Consider the following 22380-nt stretch of genomic DNA (forward strand, 5'->3'; position numbering starts at 1 on the left):
AGTTCATCGATTGGCTAGACTAGTTGATCCAGGAGTTTCTGGGATTTACCTGTCACCACCTCCCTATTGTTGGGGTTATGGCCACATTGTCTGCCTCACTTTGATGGATCTTCAGACAAGCCTCTCATGCTTGCACTGAAGAATGGAGAGGGCAGGAGGAAGAGAAGCTCAAGGGTACCCCAAGCTACATGAAACATTACCTCATTGACACAACCAAACGGAAAGCCTCAAGCCCATAGGTGATGGTGACCAATTTTAATCCCAGTACATGGAAGGCAAAAGCAGGCAGACCTCTAGACTCAAGGCCAGCCTGGTCTACATACAGAGTGAGTTTTAGGATAGCCAGGGCTATGCAAAGAAAGGGAGGGAGGAAAAAAAATTCCTCATGCCTCATGAGCAGGCTGTCAATTAATATGAATAAACCATCTTTGCATTTTATACTGGGGGACACATTCTGAGGTGAGCATATCTAGGAAGCAGGCATGAGCAATGCCCTCCATAGAGGAACTGCTCCACTGGGCAGGAGAGCTCAAGTGCTAGCTGTGAGATTGGGATTGATAAATGTGACCTCTATAGACACAGATTGTCCTTTAATCAGAACAATGAAAACGATGTCTCTCCACTGGAGTGGAGTCTGTACACCCAGCTGCAGGGTCTGAAAAGGGAACCCTTGGTGTAGAAGATTCTATTTGCAAGTCTATTCCCTTGTAATCTCAAAGTTGTAGATACAAACAGGTTGCTAGATTGGCTGTCCAGAAAATCCAGGAATTATTGTTTCCCTCCTAAATTCTGCTGGGACTATAAACTCAGAGATATGTTGCCAGGCAGTAATGGCACATGCCTTTTATTCTAGCACGTGGAAGGCAGAGGCAGGCACACCTTTGAGTTTGAGGCCAGCCTGGTCTACAGAGTGAGTCCTAGGGCAGCCAGGGCTACAGAGAAACCCTGTCTCAAATTTAAAAATAAACTCTGCATATTAAACCCCACTTAAAAAATACAACAAATCAATCACAATTTATTTTTATGTGTGTGGAAACATAAGATCAGATGACAACTTGTTGGGTTGAGTTGGTTCTCTCATTTTGTGTGTCCTGGGGACAGAACTCAGGTTTTTTTTTTTTTTTTAAATTTGTTTTATTTATATGAGTACTCTGTAGATGTCTTCAGTCACACCAGAGGGCATCAGATCCCATTACAGATGGTTGTGATCCACCATCTGGTTGCTGGGAATTGAACTCAGGACCTCTGGAAGAGCAGTCAGTGCTCTTAACCACTGAGCCATCTCTCCAGCCCAGAACTCAGGTTTCTAGATTTGGTAGCAATAATTTTACCTGCTAAGCTATCTTCTTGGCCTTTAACTTTTGAAAAATATTTATGAGTGTTTTGCCTGCTTGTGTACCATATTATGTGCCTGGTGCCCACGGAGCTATGAACAGTTGTATGAGCTGGGATACATTTGCTAGATCCTGGCCAGACTTTGGGCTAAACCTGAATAACCCTCATGCATGTATGGCACTTACAGAAACTTTTGCTAACATGTATTGTTTTGTGTAACTGCAAGGCTTTCTGCTCCTGATCAAACAGAAGCACTGTGGTAACACAATTGTGCCCTATTCTTTTGACAAAGTTCATATCCTGTCATGCTTGCTAACAGCTATTCAAACTACATCAACAGGATATACCAAACCTGTGGGTTTTTACTTTTATAAAACCTCTGCTTGGTGGATCTCTGAGTTTGAGGCCATTCTGGTCTACAGAGTAAGTTACATGACAGCCAGGACCACACAGAGAAAAAACATGTCTCAAAAAAGAAAAACCCCAAACCGCTCACTCAGTTTAGGGTCATTTAGAGTACCTGGCCCAGCTGCATCTGTGAGGCTCAATAAAATTTCAGATTCAGAGTTCATCTTGCTTTTCTTCTCTTGGGTGAGAATAGCCTGACTACAGCCAAGTGGCCTTGACAACCAAACTAGGGTCCCCTGCAAGACATCTCTCCAGCTCCCACCTTTAACTGTTTTGAAATTAACTTCATGTCAAGGCCTCAGTATTTAGTGGGGATTCAGGTGACATCATATTTCTTTTGGATTCTAACTTTGGATGTGTACTTATAACTTTATTACCACAGCTACCCAGCTTTCTTTTAGTCCATTCTGCACTTTAAAACACTTAAATGGTGCCAGCAATAGGGCTCAGAGCATAAAAAGAGCACTTGCTCTCAAGTATGACTACTTGAGTTCAACCCACAGGGTGAAAAGGGAGAGAACTGCCTTCCACAAGTTCCAGTTCTCTGACATCCATGAGTTTACAGTGGCATGTAGGCACCCCTTCCCCCATCATATACTGTAATAAACACCACCCTCATTTTTTGAGAAAGGGTCTACTACATAGTCTGACTTTCCTGGGACTCACTTTGTAGACCAGGCTGGTCTCAACATCAGAGGTTGATTTACTGCTGCTTCCTGAGTGCTAGGATTAAAATGTACCAACATGCAGGCTTCTAGCATCTTTTTATTGAAAACAGGGTCTCTGGCTGACTAGGCAGGGAGCCCCAGACTACCTCTACCTCCCTAGTGCTGAGATTACAAGTGCAGGTGACCCATAACTTACATTTTTATGTAGGTTCTGCAATTGAGCTCAGGTTCTAATGCTTCCTGGCAGCATTGCATTGACTGAGCCATTTTCCCAGCCTGCAATCCTGTACTTTAGTTTCTCCTTTTCTCTGGGCCTAGCTACAGCATCAGAACACCCATCCAACAATCTCTCCTGAGCTCATTCAATGCTCTAATGGCTAGGAAAGACAACAGCAGTAAGAAAGACAACCAACCAAAAGGGTTCTCGTTAAACATCCCTGAATGTGGGCTCCCCCTCCTTGCTAGTATCTTTGACCTGGGGAGACAGTATGTTCTGAAGCATTAAGGAGTAGTTAGGCACATTTGTACCTTAGCTGAAATGAGTCCCTAAATTTCATACATTCAAAGGTAATTTTTAAAAATGTGCTTAGAATGTTTTGTTAATGTCACATTTTTAGGCTTAGAATGGCTTAGTGATAGAGTGTTAGCTTACTTAGTATGTGGAAGGCCCTTGGTTCTATGCCCGGCACAGCACACTAACAAAAACAAAACCACTGAAACCCACCCTGTTGGAGGTGGCACATACTTTTAATCCCAGCATCTGGGAGACAAAGGCAGGCAGATCTCTATGAGTTCAAGGCCAGGCTGGTCCACAAAGTTCCAGTTCAGTCAAAGGCTACACAAACTGTCTTGAAAAACCAAAAAAAAAAAAAAAAAAAAAAAAAAAAAACCCCAAAATACTTCAGTCACATGCAGGGGACCATTTCAACACGGGACTACTCTCAGACTGTGCATGCCACATGATTTGTGTTTACATCAGGGTTTCATTCCCAAGACATCTCATGTATGCAAGTAACTCCCTAGGCTCCTGATGCTGAGCACTTCTAGTCCCAAATATTTAGCTAAGGGATACTCAACTGGCTCTTAAAATTTAAACAGAAATGGGCCAACTAAATTAGTTTTCTAAAAGGCAGAAATTTTGTATTTGATTTGGTTCTATTATAGTTTTGAGATAGAGCCTTCAGCCCAAATTTATTATGATTACCCTGAATTTCTGATCCCCCTAAGCGGTAGGTTCATAGGCCTGTACTACTACACTTTGCCCTGATTCTACTTTTAAAAAAAGGGTGGGGCAGGAAGGATGAACCAGAAAAATCAGCTGTAAACCTGGTACTTGGGAGGCTGTGACAAAAGGTCAGTTTGATGTCACCCCGGGTTACAGTGAATTCCAGACCAGCTCGAGCTACAGAGGTGGGCAGTGTTTCAGTAAAATCAAATGTGAGGAATCTTTGGATTGCCCCTTCTTTAGCAGTAACCCTTAGGGAAGCATAAACAGGCCCTGCTGCAGAAGCCAATTGTACTTTTTTCAGACACTGAAAAGGAACTTCAGCATTTCAGATGACATGCTAAATTTTCACACCAACAACCCCTCAAGACAGGGGACTTCTCAGATTTAATATCAAGAACCAATGTTCAACTGCTTAGATATAATACACGCTGTATCTATAAATGACCCATTATAAACATTTCCCTTAAAAAAATTCAAGGGCCAAATGTGGCTGAATGATACAGCACTTGCCTATATACATTTGATGCCCTGCATGCCACCCCTAGCTATAGGGGGAAACCCTATGTTAATAAATGAAAGAAAAACCCAAATTTAATTTATAAAGTTTTATTTTTGTATATGTGCTAGATCTTACGAACTGCAGACAATCTTTATGTCAGTCTGTTGGCTTGTAAAAGGCTAAGAAGTATGTGAGATTTGGGCGGTGAAACTTCCTCTTGGGAACCCCAATTCCAAAAAAAAAAAAAAAAAATTGCACTCATTAGTGACTTTAAAATGTGGTTCACCTTTCCCCCTTACACCTGGAAGCTTGGAGGACAAGTGCAAACACAAAATAATCGTTAGAAATACAATCGGCAGCAAGTTCTTAATACATTCAGCACTTCTGTAGTGATTTATCACACCCAAACCCTTTTCAAATATGCAACACTCATATAGGCGCAGGACCAATTCTGATTGGGCCCTACAATGAAACCAGTACTGAGAATAGTTCTGTTGGTAACACAAAAGCTGGGGCAAAGGGGTGCTGTTTTCCTTTATCAGCAGTCTGTATGTCCTCGTACCTTCAAACTAGAAATAAAAACTGGGCACTTATCACAAAAAGGCAATTTCCTAAAATTCTAAATAAGGCAGGATATAGCCACCAAATTAACCACAAAATTAACAAAGTAAAATAGTTCATGGGAAAACATAACCTGGAAAAATACTAATAAAAACCTGAAGAACTATGCCAAAGTAGTCACCTGAATATTCAGACTGTTGCTTTCTTTTACAAAAGTAATTCAAATAAAAAAGGCTCCTCATCTTTTTAACCAATATGAGGATTAAAGACTTAAGTTGTTATTGTCCACTAATAAAAGTTAATCATGAAAATAGAAAACATTTGAATAATTCTAGGACTGTATAATTATAGCTAAGAGATTAAAAAAAAGATGGGAAATCATCACTGAGAAAATAAACAAAAGAAAAACAAAGCCCATACATGATTATGCTTGTATTTCTGCCTCTGCGATGCTGAACATGAGAATTTGGTAGGTGGAGGGCTTAGAAACAGCAGCAATATGGTGTTTACCAAGTTGTACACAAAAATACTTAGATTCAACTGGGCAAAGCCCTAGTTTACAGTTGCACAACTAAAATCTCAGTGTTATGTTAACAGATTCTACTGTCTTCAATAGAATAATCATGCCATTTAGAAATGTGGGGAGTACTTCAAATGAAGACTAGTGATTTGGAAACAAACATTTAAAGGAAGAAACATATGGCTCAAAAGAAATCAGTTGAGAGAATCAAATAACTTTTAGGCACTTTAAGAATTGAAATTTAAAATGTGCCACTTATGTTTTAGAGAAAGACCTCAAAATCACCACTATGTTGCTCTTACAATAACATGCATCTTAAAATTTCTGGTTATACATTAATGCTTAAGAGTTAATATAGAAAATAATCTGCACAAACAAACAAAAATAACTCTGTTCACCTTCCCTCACTCCTGGTCATGACACAGGCCCACGCTTCCTCAAATGAAGGGGAACCATGACTCATAAGCCCTCATCATCTGGAACTGGTGGGCTAATACACTCAAAGCAACTAATGGGGACGGGGGATAGAATCCCTCCAAGAAAAATTCACAGCCTTTGAAAATGTCAAGTTTTCATTTATCTAGGAAGTCACTAAGTTTTACTTATTTCATAATTTCCTTAAGAAGCAGAAAACACCGAAGTTGCATGTCAGATGGTAAGATAATGTAACTAGTACCAGTTACTTGTCCAAACAAAGCTAACCTACTTCACTACTTGAAGAACTTAAAAACTTCCAGTTGGAATTGCAAAAACACTGTACAATTTTTGCTCAAACTTCACCTAAGGCTGGAGCTGCAGCCTGAGTGGTAGAGCACTTGCCTGGAGTACTTCAGGCCCTGGATCCTCAGGCTCCAGAAACTGAAACAAGCAAATTCTGATGTAACAGCATCTATCTGGTGTCAAAAGTTACTAAAATGATAGGAAGCCTAGAAGCAGAGCTGTCGAATACTGCAATAAGATACCTAACCCTTGGTCTTAAACACTGCCCCTTTAAATCACAAAATCACATAATGCTCAGCTTTGCTTCTGCTTCCTTCAATGCCAACTATACCCTTTTGACATTTTCCTAGCAACCGAACTGTAAAAAATACAACCAAGCTTGTGCTCATTAAATACACATGTATATAAAAACATACAAAAAGTACAAGATTGATTGTTAGGGAACTTTTACAGCATCAACATCCTGTTCTCCAAGTCTTTAGTAAAGAGCCAAAGACCCTGTCATTCTGTGCACAAAAACTTAAACAAGACTAAAATCTTCACTGCAGGTTGTCTACACATGCTATACACAGAAATTAGCTTTCCAGAAATATGATGTCCTCAGGAGGGGGGGGGGGCAGACAGACAGACAGAGGCAGACAGAGAAGATACCAAAACCCCCAAACACACCACAGGACAAAAAGTTCTTCTTAAATCAAATTCTATTTGCAAATTCAGCAAAATAATTTCTATAAAATAAAACAGCAAAATATTTAAATAGGGTAGGTTGTTGTATCTGTTTGCAGGGGTATTTGGTTTTAGACAGGTTTCAAAAAATTACACATATCCAAGTTACCAATTTTCTTTGAAATACAGTTTTAACTGATTCCTTTATCTTTATTCAAATTGTTTATTTATTCTAAAATTTAATTTCTCAATTATATTAACTACCAGTAATTTTTTAAATTAGACCCTGCTTTGAAAGTTAAAATTTTTGGAATAATGGAAAAGGAGCCAGGACAATTTTTGCTTTCAAGTAAAATTATGACTGAGCAGAGAATCATCTAGAGACCTTTGTGCAGAGGTACTCCAAAAATTGTGGGATTCTGAGGACTTCTGCATCACTGGGATCCAGCAGAAGGACAGTTTGAGAAGAGTCACTTAGTAAGCTCTAGCAAAGAACAAAACAAGCACACCAAATACAATCTACTAGGCTCCAGCCAGTATCCTGGCATAGCAAATTTTTGCGTATTTTGTTTTAAATCTTTCAAAATTCCCATTACCAAGTTGATAAGTTTAAGTGTTCTTTATTTCCACAGAAATCGCACTGTCAAACATGAGAAGAACGTGTGTAATTGAGAACCGCCTGCTTGCCACAGTTCTCCCTCAGTCTGTATTTTATAATCTAGGGTTTAAGAAGGAAAGCTCTGAGCAATGCAGATGTCATGTCAGGACAACTGCAGTCATTATGGTAATAATTTTTCATTGGCTACACTAACTTGTGTGAAGCCATGCTAAATGTTACAGCATATCTATAGCTTCAAAGTGATTAACCTAACATCAGAATAAAAAGGCAATGAAAAAGACCTAGAAACATAGTACATCACCAATTTTCCACATCAACCAAATAATTAAAAGGTAACCAGCCTTACATTGCTCATAGTAAAATTGACTCCAGTGGCAAACAATGAACACGAAACTATTGGTGTGGCATGAATGAATGGGCTGCTTTGTTGATGTTGGTTTACTTTTTGTTTTTGTAAAGGAAGTGATTCAACTGCCACAAGATAGGCAACACTGGCTGCAGAGTGCAGTGGGTATAACAAGAAAAGTAATGTAGTTTTGTAGATCTGTGAGTCTCATCAAGAAAAAAAAAGTTTCTTGCTTAAGAATTAACAGTCAAACATTAATATACTATATACACCTTTGCCATTTACACATTAGCATCAGGCCATTTATTACAAAACACTATACACTTTCCACTGCAGGCGGGTTATATATTGACAGCAAACTTCTGCAGATAAGACAGTGAATAAACTCTCCACTCCATGTTGATTAGGAATAGTTTTTTTTTTCTAGTTTGAAATATTAGCCAGACACAGAAAAAAGTTGGACTGTAAGGCCTGGGTGCACAGTCTTGATGGAACCAGTTAATATGTGCATTTCACTGTTCCTTGGTCTGAGGTGGGGATACTTCTTCACCGCCTTCATAATTTTCTTGTGCTCGTTGGCCAGTTCTCTGAGGGTTGTTCATGTGATGTGCTGCTGGGCCTGTATATGGCTGTCCATGCACATGGTTATTCTGAAAGGGAAAAGAAATGTGTGGATTACAAATTTTCCATGGCTGGAGAAATGATCAAAGGTAAGACCATGTACTGGTCAGACAGGGAACCACAGGAGGGTTCCTAGCACCCATACCAGGTGGCTTAAAGTGGCATAACTCTAGCTATAGGAGGATCTGACACTTGAGGCTCTGATACTCACTTGCATAAATGCATGACATATAATTAAACACGGCAAAATAATATAAAAAAAACCCAACCTTTTGTAGCTGTAAGCACATTTTAGAATCATGAGTTGAAATTAGTGGGAATAAAAATGTTTCTTTTACTCAATCCAACCCATTCTTTTGATCATGTCCCTAAAGTTAGTCCAGAGCCATGGTAAAAAGTCATCTTTTATAATCAAGCATGAAATTGGTTCTAGAGTAATGGTTCTCAACACCTTTGCAGGGTGAGTGTGTTAAATGACTTTTTTACAGGGGTAACATCAGCTATCCCACAAATTTTATATTTACATTATGACTCATAAGTACAAAATTACAGTTATGAAGTAGCAATAAAAGTAATTTTATTGTAGGGGTTCACAACACAAGAAACTGTATTAAAGGGTTGCAGAATTAAGGTTGAGAACCACTGTAGAGGTTAACCCCACCATCTGACTCCTATTTACCTGCTGATACTGAGATCCAGGAGAATGAGGGTATAATGGAGCATCTTCTGGTGGAGGTGATTCATGCTCATCTGGGGCATCTTGGTCATCTGGTTCCTAATTTTAAAGAAAAAGAATTATGCAGGCAAACACCAAGCTCACTGCTGTCTTTGTTAACTTAGTAACAACTTTAAAAACTGTGATTATAACTTCTATACCTAAGGCTCAGAGCACCTTCCCAAACATTGAAGGGGCAAGACGATTGTAAGAGCCAGGGGGACAGGAAGTCTGGTGTGAACTACTTTGCCTATAAATGCCAGGGAAGGTCTATCCATGCAGTCTCAACAACATGGCTGCCTAAACAATGGATATATTAACATGAAGAAAGCTTCATGAGTCTTCAACCTTAGGTGTGCAGAGTGCTGAAAGCAGAAAAACTATATCCCCCAGGGAAGAACCCCCCCAATTGATTATCCAATACCAAATAGCCAGACCTACAGTCATAAACATATAAATAACTTCATACACACTGAGCAGGTTGTTATAGATTTAAGAATATAGATTCATGTAACATTTAAAGAGAACCCATGGATCTGACACAGAGCAAGATGTGTGGGAGTAGCTGAAAGAGAGGGGGAATGTAATTATATTTTAATAAAGATCACTTCTTGTTTTCTAGAGGACCCAAAGCTCAAGTTCCAACACCTACATGATAGCTCAAAATAATCTGTTAAATTCAGTTTCAAGGGATCCAATATCCTTTCTTCAGGCCTCAAAGGACAACAGGCAGGCACATGGTGCACAGACAAAACACCCATACACATAAAGGTTTAAAAAAACAATTAAAAATTCCTAATTTGGGTTCTTCTGTAAATAATTTCTATGGTTATAGCACAGTAATTTCTCCAGATGTAGGCATCCTCATGAATACATCACTACATATTAAAGCAAACACAAATCTAGCAACACTCTTAATAAACAACACTATCATTAATACAGTGGCCTATAAAGAATTACTTTGCTTTCTTCCATTTCTATCTCTTGTAGACTGGTGGCTTTTTTTACCTCCTCAGGACAGAGTTCACAAGCTTTTGCAAGTGTCATCCTAGCGCTATGTGATCTCTCCAAGAAATAGCCATTTGATGTTTCATTGCTTTGCACTGGAGGAGACCAATTATTGTAAGTGTACTGAGGATTGCCAGTGTATGGTCTTCTTTCAAGCTCATCTCCAAGCCACTCGACTGCCCAGGTCCATTTCCTTTTAAGATCTCCATTGCCCTTCAAAAGTAAATAAAATCATGTACATTTAAGGTAATTGGAAATGCATCAAAGATAACTTAAAGTGATAACCCCACAAACTGAGGATTCTGTTTTTTTTCCCTTGAAATAGTCTTGCTATGTAACTCGGGCTGTCTGGTAATTGTTATATAGCTTGGGCTGTTGTGAAAGCTGTGGTTGTCCTCCAGCCTTAGCCTCAAATGCTGGGATTACAGATGTACACCTCTCCCTCTCCCATACCTATATTAAAATAGGAACTTAATGCCATTTTCCCTTTCTTTCTTATTCTTTGTCAGACTGGGGAATTGTACATTCTGGGTAAGCACTATACCACAGAGCCACAGGTTTATCCTTTTAAAACAGAATCTTTTTTACTTTTAAATTGGATATTTTCTTTCCTTACATCTCAAATGTTATCCCCTTTCCTTGTTTCCCCTCTGGAATCCCCCTATCCAATTCCCCTCCCCCTGCCTCTACCAGAGTGTTCCCCCACCTATCCATCCACTCCATCCCCACCTCCCTGCCCTGGCATTCTTTTAACTCGAATTTAAATTTCCATGAAATAAGAAAACACCCTTACCTGCAGGATTTGGTAAGCAACAGGACAACTGCTAAAGAGAGCTACCATACATTTTATACACTGGTATGCTCTTTTTTGATAGTGATTCTTAGAACGCTGAATTGTGTCAAACAGCCCATCTCTGTCATCTGGAATTCCTTTAAGAGCATTATGAATTCTGAAAAACAATCAAATGGAAGATAAAACTTCTAAAAATTAAGAGAAGCTAATATTTATCGAGTGCCTATTACATGCCACCCAATAAAGTCTGTGGGTTCAGTTGTTTCATAATAGACAGTAAATACCACTTGATAAAACATCTTGCCTAGGGTCATACAGTTGGCTAACTAGTCTGATTCAAGTCTGTGTCCTTACTAACTTTACTTGTTCAAACTGTTTTTGATAAAAAGTTTAAATACATTACCAGAATTAAATTCAGGACTCATAAGTAACACAAAATTAAAAAAAAAAAAAAAAAAAAGCTAACACAGATACTGTAGTAGAGAATAATTAGCTTTAAATCATTTGTCTTTTTTTTTTTGACACAGGATTTCATTATGCAACCCAGAATCATCTTGGCCTCTCAATATGACTGTCTCAGCCTCCAAACTGCTGAGATCACATGCTTATGCCACCATGCCCAGTGTCTGTTTATTTTGATAGGCAGTACATGCCAATAAACAAAATGTGATATGTACCTGTAAGACCAAGTATTATTGAGCAGTAAAAAGGAACCAATACAGGCTGCATGTAAAGGATACTTGCAATTAATTAGACACAAAATGCTAAATATTCTATTTTGGCAAAATGATTGTAAAAGGCCAACTTATAGAAGCAAGCAGATTAATGGTTGCCGGGGAAACCAAAGAGTGTCTAAATGGGTATAGGCTTCTTGCTGTTTGATCTAAGATACTGCATATAAACTCTACTTCTCAAATTTTGTATTGGAGGTGGCAGTGCAGCGGCTGCGGCCAGCCTAAACCATTTTAGATAAGTGCTTTGCCACTAAGCCACCCCAACTTTACTTTATTTTGCCAACTGATATGAAGTGTTAAAAGATTACTTTGCCATATCATACTTAGCCACCTTGAAACAAGGTCTTGTTGCAGCCCTGGCTGGCCTTGAACTCAGAGATCTAACTGCCTCTATCTCCCAGGTATAGGGACCATGTGTCTCTATGCTCTCCTCACTTAAGAACTATAATTAAGTAACTACATATTATGTTATGAGGTTAGTTCTAAAACTAGTGTAATCTAAACCTAAAGCAATCTTTAAATTTATTAATAAATTCATATTTATACAAAAATTCTATTGCTATTTTTTAATTAAAAAATTCATTTGAATGTTGTTATTATATTAAGTATGAAACCTGGGCAATGAGGAAAAAAAAACTAACAAAATCTGGAGAACTTGGTAGTCATTTCTGTCTTGAGATTTTTCCTGTTACACTGAACATTCACTAGAACTCTAGGGTGTTTTTATGTTTTTTTTTAAAATGTGGGGTGGTCAATTTCAATTATACGGTACACCTGGGACTAAGTCTAATTAGCCCAATTAAAAAAAAAAAAGTATCCACCTGTGAGTCTGCCAGGAGTCTTCAATCAGTAAGATCTGTAAAAGCAGATCCAAATAGGGCCGGAGTTCATAAGTATAGGAATATGCAACCTAGAAACAGGTAAGACACAGTGAATAATGTATAAATAGGTAACAAATCAAGTCATAGAGATTTAACAATGGTCATGTTCTCCTAACCTGCCAAAGAAGTTCACTGAGGACAGTAGATGAGAACTGAGGATTCTCCCAGCAGCAAAAGCGAAGCAATTTGACGGTCTCATCAGAGTTACTGCAGTCTTCAATAATTTTCTTCACATAACTTGTTCTCACAAATAAAATGTCTACCACATTTTGTTGAATTGGCATTATAGGTTGAGATAAATTAGGATCACCAAAAGGATTTGGAAGAGAAGGATTACCTACAATACAGATTTGTCAATGAACAACCAATAAGCATTTCCACAATAACAATGTAAACTTCTCAGAACATAGCCTATGAATGTGTTTCAGAAAAGTGAGCTGAAGGTCATGTTTTCTAAGCACAACAAAGAAAAGCAATACTGTGTATTGTAATGACTAGATATTCTAACATAAAAATGTAATTGATTTAACCCAGTAGCAAGCAAAAAAAAGGTCCTTTAAATATGTGAAAAAGGAACAGGACTGCAAACATTGTAAAATGTTCCAAGAGTAGACCTTCCTTCACACCCTTACTTTGTGTTTAAGTATCTTCAGAACCCTATTAATCTAGTTCTAGATATGACCCAGAGTACTCAAAACTATTGCCAAGAATAGATTACCATTGATCGAAGACTGCATTCTTGAAGAGACATTGCAACATCGGATTAGCTGTGACACTACTGAGTATAATTTGCCCAATTCAGCATACTGATATTTAATTGGAGGACCAGGACCTTCATCTAAGGACACAAGCATAAAGGTAGCAGGTACACTCAGTTTGAGCAGCTGTGTTTTCTCTGCCACTCCTGCAGGGAAAGAGACAAAAAACAGGTAGAGAGGGGGAAAAGTATTAGGATGGAAAGAACTTTGTGAACAAAAAAAAGGGCAGTTATCTTAGTAACAGCATACTGATATCTTATTGGCAATCTTATAATTTCTTCTACTACAGAAAATGTCATGTCCACGCTAATTAAAATAAATAACCTAAGAATTATTTGCTACTTTTTTGTTGTTTTTGTAGACGGGGTTTTCTGTGTAACCCTGGCGGTCCTGGAACTCAATCTATAGATTAAGCTAGCATTAAACTAAGAGATCTATCTACCTCCCTAGTACTGAAATTAAAGCTGTACCCCCATCCCTTGATGTTGAAAATGCCCATGTTCAAGCTAGACAAGTATTTTCCTCTAATCCAATCTTTTGAAACAAAGTAAAATAGTGGAATTCAATTGTGCATGATATTTATGTACAGTTATAGAAGTAATTGAGCAGGAATGATCAGGTAGTATTAGAAAGAGCAAGTTATTTTGAGAAGAAAAGCAGCAGAGTAATTTAAGTCAATTCTTAAATTTTTTTGTAGTGATGCTGGAAATCAAACCTGAGATTAGTATTAGCTAAGCAAATGCTCACCTATATTCTTAGCACTAATTGAACATATTTTCTCTAATTTTAATGTATTTTTCTTCAAGTTTTTCTACACCTTATTTCAAAACTGATGACTCTCATAGTAAAAACATGGATTCTTTGCAATAGCTGTGGTAATTCTGATTCAGTTAGTGAATTGGATGAAGCCTGGAAATGAGTATGTTAATAAAGCAGGTAGACATGTGTAGTATCATTGCTTTTGGAAGCAAAACTTAAGACAACAGAATCTTATGTGTTTGCCACAGAAGTACTGTGTACAAAATTATGAAGTGCTCGGTGTTGGGGGGTGGGTTCTGTATTTAAAGAAAGTTTAATGTAAAGAAAAAAAAAAGAAAAATCCTATTTATCATTGAACCTTCTGATACAGTTTAACAGAAATTCCGAAAACTTCAATTCTTACCTAAATTGGCATACATTACAAACAAGTTGAAATACTGCTGTAAATGACGTCCATGCTCTGAAACCTCCCTCCTCAAGAGATTTAGTACTGCCCTTAGTAAGTGGTCACTCAAACTTAAGTTGTCATAAGCCTGTAAAGAAGAAAACACTAGCTGATTCTCAAGGTGCAAAGATAATTTTATGGATGTTGAACACAAGAATACTTTTCTGGAAGGACTGATCACATGAATTCTATTCACCCTGCTTATCAACACTAGATGGATCCAAGGACTTGTGTATACAATTGCTAGAAGAGTTTTGCCAATAAGCTTATCCACCAAGATCTTATTGAAGAAAGCACCTCAACTAAGTTGGCCCAAGCTAGCTTTAGCTTCCCAAACTGTTGGAATTATAGTTTGGAACCACAAACTATTGTGGCACCACACCCAGCTTTTGAATTCATTATAGACCTTTCACTTTGCTGCAATTAAAACCAAAAATGTTTATTAAAAATCCACCAAAAAGAAATGTTATGGTGGAAGGAGAAACTGACTCCCACATATGTCCTTTGATCTCTACAATTGTATGTGTGTGTGACACACACTAAAAAATAATAATCTCTTCAAAAGAAAATTCCCTTTTGTACTGGTGATGGAAACTGGAGCCTTGTATACTTTAGAAATGTTCTCTACCATGGAACCACACTCCAGCCCAACCCACATGTTTTTTTAAAGATTTATTTATTTTATTTATATAAATACACTGTCTCTGTCTTCAGATACACCAGAAGAGGGTGTTAGATTACAGATGGTCGTCAGCCACCCATGTGGTTGCTGGGAATTGAACTCAGGACCTCTGGAAGAGCAGTCAGTGCTCTTAACCACTGAACCATCTCTCCAGCCCAACCATATATTTTTAAAGGGCAAATAATTACTGTTGCTTTTTATCTAGTAATTATTTACTAGATAAACTCAGGTTATCAGTCTAAGTGTCTTGTCTGATAATGTGTGGTAAACATAAAAACCACATTTAATTTTCTCTCTTCAACTTCGGGAAAGTATATTGTTTTGTAAATACATATATAAATAAAAGTACAATTACCTGACTAGAAGGTCCAGGAGATGCAAAAGGTGAAGGACAAGGCCCATCTTGTAAGGAAAAGTGTGCAATGAAAACTATTAGTTTTGCAAATGCACCTCTCACTTCTGCACTAGGGCATTCCAAAAGGTACTCAGAGAATCGATTTGAAACATTAAAAAGGACATTGTGAGCAAACCAAAACCGCACGTTCTTGCTGTGACGAAGGAGAATACACAATGCATCATACCTAAAACAAAACAAAGCACAACTATAAGACTATCAATTCAGTTCACTTTTCCTATAGTAAAGGGATAGAGACTTAGATCAAAACAAAAAACAAAAGGCAGTATCTTTTTTTCACTGGAAAGAACATCAGTAATGACCATTTCTAGTATTATCAATAAAATGATTGATGAGCTAGGTGTGGTGGTGCATGTATTTAATCTCCAGGCAGATCTGAGTTCAAGGCTAGTCTGGTTAATGGGGAGTTCCAGGCCAGTCAGGTCTGTTTACACAGTAAAACCCTGTGTATAAGTGGTGGCGGGAGGAGGGGGGGTAGAGCGGAGTAGGGTTGGGTGGGGTAGAAGAGAGGTGAATACTATAGGAACTGGCTTAATCTCATGGAATAATAAAATAGGAAAAAGCTTGTATTGTTCATTAAAACTCCATTACTAGCCAGAGGATGTTGGCATATACCTTTAATTCTAGAAATTGGGAGTTTTAGTTCAAGGCCATTTCTGGTCTACAGACTGACTTTCAGAACACTGAAGGCTGGCTACACAGAGTAACCTTGTCTTCAAAACTTACAAAATAACTTCTTTCCTTACTGTAGTATCCTCTGGATACATAAAGCAGCTGTTTTTACTCTTCTCTGTGTGTGCGCGTGCACGTGGTCATGCACAGGAATAGGTTTACTCCTTCTACCATTTGGGTTCTAGGTTCCAAACTCAGTTTTTTCAAGATTTGGTGGCAAGAACTTGCACCCACTGAGCCATCTCATGGGCCCTGAGTAAATAAAAATTGCTAAAAAGGCATTATAATGGCCTCTGTACTTATTTTTACCCTTTGAATTTATGCCAAGTATTTTAGTATGATTTCTTATTACTATTATTTTTTTTAATTCTGCCTCTTAAGTTTGGATAATAGTCTTATGGTTCTGATAAAACAATAGAGATCACTCTACAAAGACTACTACCAAATCTTAAAACAGGAATAAAAATCCAAAAGAAGGTACCAATCACTGGCAGATCCTCGGACTATTTTCTTTGTGTGAAATCCAGTAGTAAAAAGAAACCTAGCAGCAAGCTGAATACTAATCATAGTGATTTCTTCTGCTTCAGGAGACAGATGATCTTGCCCTAAAATAAACAAACAAATAAATAAAATGCACATATTTTTAAAAAACAAATGTCTGTTCAAGCCCCATTTTAAAACAAGTTTGTATGTTGCGTTCTCAATTTGTTAAAACTCTTCTTAGCTTACTTATAAAATTATTATTCCTGATTTTAGAAACAATGCTTTATATTAAATAACTAAAACAATGTTTTATAGTAATATATTAAATAAAAATTTGCTTCAACAAACAAAAACTTATCTCCAAACAGGATAATACTTAGTACTTAAACACAAATAATTTTAAATGTAATTTTAGCCAAAAGCATCAACTTACATCCATTTGAAATAAGATATTAATAATTTTATATATTTGACACATGCCTTTAATTCTAGCACTCAGGAGGCAGAGACAGGCAGATAGATCTCTGGTAGAGTTCTAGGACAGTCAAGGTGACAGAGAAACATCATCTAAAAAAACCAAACCAACCACACCCCCCACCTGCCAAAAAGGGGCAACGAAGACTGGGGAGATGGCTCAGCAATCAAGAGCACTTGTGGTCTTACAAGGTTAAGTTCCCAGTACCCACTCAGTATCTCCAGTTCCAAGGGATTGAATGCCTTTTTCTGGCCTCCTCAAGAATTGCATGCACATGGTACAGACATACACATAGGCAAAACATTTATACATATATGGTGAATAAAGTTAGCAGGGTGGTGGTGGCGCACACTTTTGATTCCAGAATTTGGGAGGCAATAGCAAGTGATATCTGAGTTTGAGGCCATCCTCCTGGCGATCCAAGATGTCCAGAGCTACAGATAAACTGTCTTAAAAAAGCAACACACACACACACACACACACAGCACACGTGAATGCTTAGAAATAAGGATTACTCTTTGTTAGAAGAAGCTAACTCTTGACACTTACCTGGAGGCGGGTTTAAGTAAACACCATTACACGTAAGTAGCTTTTTCATAAACTGAAAATATTCCAAACTGTACTGCATTCGGTTGTGCATGAACTGAACATTCTGCTTCCGTACACTTCTTTCAATAGCTGATGGCATAACAATCTGATGGGGCCTTGTGGTGATGGCAATCTCTGATATGTATCTTATCACCTCATCATCATGTTCTATTGTGTCCATTCGTTCATAAAAAAGTATGTATGCATTCCACCACCTTTTCTGACGCCTGTATGACATGCGCTTCATCATGTGATCGAACACTTCTCCCATATACTCGCCACCAAAGCACTGGTTTTTCATTTCTTCATCATCATCCATTTTACACTCTGTTACATCTCCATCATCAAATTTATACCAACGATTTTTTTCACCATCTCCTCCATTCCTCTGAATGATGTAAGAATAGTAATGCCCCCCACTTGCTTGACCACTGTGTACAAGCACACCCACAAGTCTGTATTTTGTGCTTCCTGCTTTCTCACTTTCAGACTGCTCATTCTGTTGTATCAGCTGACTTTCTGGGTTGACGTTATCTCCCTCCAGTTTAGCAACACCTGCAACTGTGTAAGGTTCCATGTCTAACTCTCGAGGAAATTCAAAATAATCATTGAACTTGATTGCACATTCTCTTTCCCAGTCATAATCGAATCGTTTTAGTTGGATAGCAAGAACAGGAGGCAACTTTTTAATTAGCAAGCGCTTTACAGTATCAACCTAAAATCAATAGAGAAAATTGATACAATCAATTTCAAAAAGCAAATAAAATCCAAGCAAACACCACCATCTGCCCCAATCAGAAAGTTAACCCAGGATGTCACATACCTTAAGCAAGTACTCATTCTTTAACTATTATTTCCAATTCTCTTTTGCTCAGACTGGCTTTGAACTTGTAGCCCAGACAGGCCTTGAATGTATGATCTTCTTGCCCCAGTCTCCTATTAAGGTTACAGGCTTGTGCCATCAAGATCACCAGACCAAGTAACATTTTTTTTCTCTTGGATTTTTTTTCTTGGGATAGGGGGCCTCATACTATAGTTCCAGTTGGCTTTAGATTAGTGCACTATGAAGTTTAGGCAGGCCTGAACCTGGTACTTGGGCTTTTCTTGTGTAGTTGTAAATCACTACATGTAACTCTTCAAGTAAATGATTTTATGTGTAAGGGTACCACATGTGTGCTGGTGGCTGAGGAGGCCAGAGAAGAGCATTAGATTCCCTGAAACCTGGAACCATAGATGACTGCCAGTTGCCATGTTGGTTTTTGAAACTAAATCCAAGTTCTCTACAAAAGCAGTAAGCACTTTTCATGGCTGAGCTCTTTCTCTGGCTTCTTAAGCAAATTCTTAAAAAAGCACTACATCAAGTTTTCTTATGATTTACTTGAATTATAATCTTAAGATATTTCTGTGAAGTTGATGTAAACATTAATTGATTAATATGGAAATGGCCCATACTACAAATTACAAAATTAAGTTATTTACACATTACTTACTGCCTAGTTTCTACCCTTGTCTCTAACCATTGTTTGTTACTTATAATTATCCCAACTAAGGTTGTTTGCTGTAAACAAACTGAATAATTTACTTTTTATTGGGCAATTAGAAGGTAGTTAATATTATACAGGTAATAACATATTTAACCTTTACAATCTTAAGATGGTACTACTGAACCTTAAAGACAGGTCCCAGGGAATAAGGAGATCTAGTGGAATGGGGACTTCCTCATGGAGACAAGGGTGGGGCTGGGGGCTGGGGGATAGAGGAGGTGTGAGATGTGGAACAATCAGAGGGTGGACCAGGAGGGAGATAAAATCTGGACTATAAGAAAAGATTTTTTAAAAAGATACAAAAAACATAATTTACTATCCATACATGTCAATGTCCCTTGAAGAACTAAGTTCCCATGGACAAAATCTAATCAGGTGGTAAAAACCAAATTTTACTGTATCAAAGAGAATAATAGTTTCAGCAAAGCAATTCTGGATATAAAAGGAAAAATAGTTTCTTCCATCAGCTCAGGAATTTGTTTCTAGGCAGAATCAAATTTACCCATGTTAACTCATACAACAAAGGTGGTATTAGTCTATTATAATTGTTTTTTTTCTAGTATTACTTTTTAAACTTTCTTCTTTAACACACACCTTAAAGAAAACTTTTTTTTTCACCAGAAACTATTGACTACCCATAGCTCCTCAGTGACAGGTATCATAGTTAACATACCTTTTTATTGCATTTTTCACAATGATAAGCATTTGCCCCTTCTAGTAAATCTCCTTTGACATACTGTTCCAAGGAATCAAGAAGATTTTGGTGGTTTCTAATGTCTACATTCAGAGTCGTAAAAGATTCTTCACATTCGTACCTAAAGATATTATATAATTAGTTATCAGAACAGGATTCACTCTTCAGGTCTCTAAACACTTCATTACTTACATATTTAATGAAACTAAATTTGTAATACTTAAACTATGAAACCTCTAAGGTTATACCAATACTGATGACATTTCCTGGTTATTTAGACTGTGTTGGTTACTACATTAGGTTGGTTACATCCTTTCCTTTACCTTCATGACAAAATTGCTTGAGATTACCACCCACACTTGAGTGACTTGGTACTTAAGACAGGCCAGCTGGGGGAGGCACAGGAAGGCAAAACTCTGAATTCAAGTTCAGCCTGTTTTAGTTCCAGGACAGCCCAGGGATACATAGAGAGACCATATCTTGGAAAAACAAACAAAATCAACCAAACAAAAAGACATGGCTATTTGAGCTTAAACTCTTTTAGTTTACCATGTTGTTTTCAGGTGTGATTTGTTTTGACAGTAATTATGGGCTCCTGTGGCAAGTGCTCAATTCTGCCATTTTAGCAAGTAAGTGTGCATGTGTGTGCGTGAGCAAGAGTGCATGGGTATAGTGAGCAGGTTCTAATAAAACTTTACAGAAACAGGTAACTGGCTAGGTAAGGCCCATGATTTATAGTTTTTATTGACCACTAATCTAGGCAAATAAAGTTCTGTAATAGTAGATTGCTGTTTAAAAAGAATTTTATTTGAAAACTATTTTTGCCAACTTGAGTCTCCAAGTGTCTTTATCAGCTGAACCACTTCACTGCCCCTAATTAAAAAATATTTGTTAGTTATAAACTTTAAGTGTAAGTTTGTGTGTCTGTCATGTGTTGTATGCCTATAGAGGCCAAAAAAGGGTGTTAGATCCTCTAGAGTTTTGAACTGTGGGTCCTGGGAACTAAACTGGGGTTCTCTGGAGAGCAGCAAGAGCTTGTAACTGCTGAGCTCTAGTTTATTTTACATTATTTAAAAATGTATGTGCGAGCATGTATGTCTATGTACAATGTACATGTCCAGTGTCCAGAGAAGCCAGGAGGTGTCAGATCCCCTGAAAATGGAGTTTCCTTGTGGGTGATGGGAATTGAACTTGGGTCTTCTACAAGAACAGCCAGTTCTTTAAGTAAGCTGGATCTCCAGCACCTCCAATTTTTAAATCATCACACAGATTTCCTTACAGCATTGAAATAGAATGTTGGTGTGATTTGACAGTAATGCATATTTCATATTTTATACAGAGAAAATGCATATAGACTGTTTTAGATAGAACTGTACAATATGCATGCCTACTGCCTGAGGAGGCCAGAAGGTCATCAGATCTGCCAAAACTAAGGTTACATGTTTGTGAGCCAACATGTACATGCTCACAACTTAAACCCAGTCCTTTGCAAGAGCAGTAAGTGCTCTTAAGCATCTAGCCTCCTCACCAGTCCCTTATTTAGCTATTTTTAGCAGGTATTCTAAACTTCTTTAATCTTTCTGACTTAGCTTCCCAAGCACCGGGATGAGCTACAGAAAAGAGCAATTAAAAGTTCCTTTAAAATTAAAAACCATTGTAACAACAACAAAATATGCTGCTTTCCCCTTAACTTTTATAGTATTTTGTATATATACATACCTTAAAAATGATAATAGTTGTGTGTGGAAAAGATGGAAGTAGCTGATACTGTTTTAAAAGTGATTATTTCATAAAAAAAAAAACCTGTAGCCTGTCATCCTCTAAACTCAGTGTGTCTATATTATCTAAATTCTAAGATAAAAGGCAAACTTGTAACATCTCTAGTCATTATGTAAATTGCCACCTTAATTCCTTAGGAAAAAATAAAAGAATTAAAAGTATGAAATAGTAAGACATTATTAAAAGCACCAAAGGAATCAAGTTACTTAACAAAACATCCCACAGTACTCAGATATTCGCAGTACTTATTCAGTTGTAGGAGTTTGATATAGTGGCATATTCCATTTTCATATTAGCACTAGTAAGAATTTTATTCTTATTAGCATATAACAGTATAATATATTAGCACTTACCTATGTGGGCAGCCTTGGCAAATTTTCTGATCAGCAAAGGAACCTCCCAAGACTTTACTTAGCATAGCTGGATGCCCTAAGGCTTTTAAAGCTTCATCTAAACTATCCACCAACGAATTAAAGAACTCTAAAGCATCATGTTGTTCACGAAGATTAACAGGCTCACCCCAAAGCCTGAGAAATGAATGGAATATAACATGTAACATGTGACAATCACAATACAAACATTTTGTTTTTTATGGTTGTGGGTAAGGCAATTACAATGACAGCATACTGAAACGACTACAGGAGCATAGGAAACAACACAAAAAAGCCATCAATTTATGTTCTGAGTATTGAGGGGGATAGTGAGACCCATAGTAAAAGTGGTAATAAAGTGGCAAAGAAATGCCATAGAACTAATGGTATGTT

General features: G+C 37.6%; 1 protein-coding gene across 3 annotated transcripts in view; it reads right to left on the reverse strand.

Annotated features, from left to right (window-relative positions):
- Positions 1 to 6622: 6622 nt before the first annotated feature.
- Positions 6623 to 22380, reverse strand: part of USP9X (ubiquitin specific peptidase 9 X-linked) — a 103000-nt gene continuing 87242 nt past the window's right edge. For all 3 annotated transcript variants that reach the window (XM_080910606.1, XM_080910607.1, XM_080910605.1), the window contains exons 33-45: positions 21970 to 22143; positions 19817 to 19958; positions 17561 to 18314; positions 16535 to 16658; positions 15322 to 15547; positions 14243 to 14372; positions 13041 to 13226; positions 12439 to 12659; positions 12263 to 12351; positions 10708 to 10864; positions 9915 to 10127; positions 8871 to 8966; positions 6623 to 8220 (exon numbers count right to left, since the gene is read on the reverse strand). In XM_080910606.1, the coding sequence (XP_080766732.1) occupies positions 8083 to 8220; positions 8871 to 8966; positions 9915 to 10127; positions 10708 to 10864; positions 12263 to 12351; positions 12439 to 12659; positions 13041 to 13226; positions 14243 to 14372; positions 15322 to 15547; positions 16535 to 16658; positions 17561 to 18314; positions 19817 to 19958; positions 21970 to 22143 (2650 nt within the window). In that variant the 3' untranslated portion in view covers positions 6623 to 8082. The remainder of the gene's footprint in view (positions 8221 to 8870; positions 8967 to 9914; positions 10128 to 10707; positions 10865 to 12262; positions 12352 to 12438; positions 12660 to 13040; positions 13227 to 14242; positions 14373 to 15321; positions 15548 to 16534; positions 16659 to 17560; positions 18315 to 19816; positions 19959 to 21969; positions 22144 to 22380) is intronic.

Source organism: Micromys minutus (genome assembly GCF_963924665.1).
Source record: "Micromys minutus genome assembly, chromosome: X".
NCBI classification, from domain to species: domain Eukaryota; kingdom Metazoa; phylum Chordata; class Mammalia; order Rodentia; family Muridae; genus Micromys; species Micromys minutus.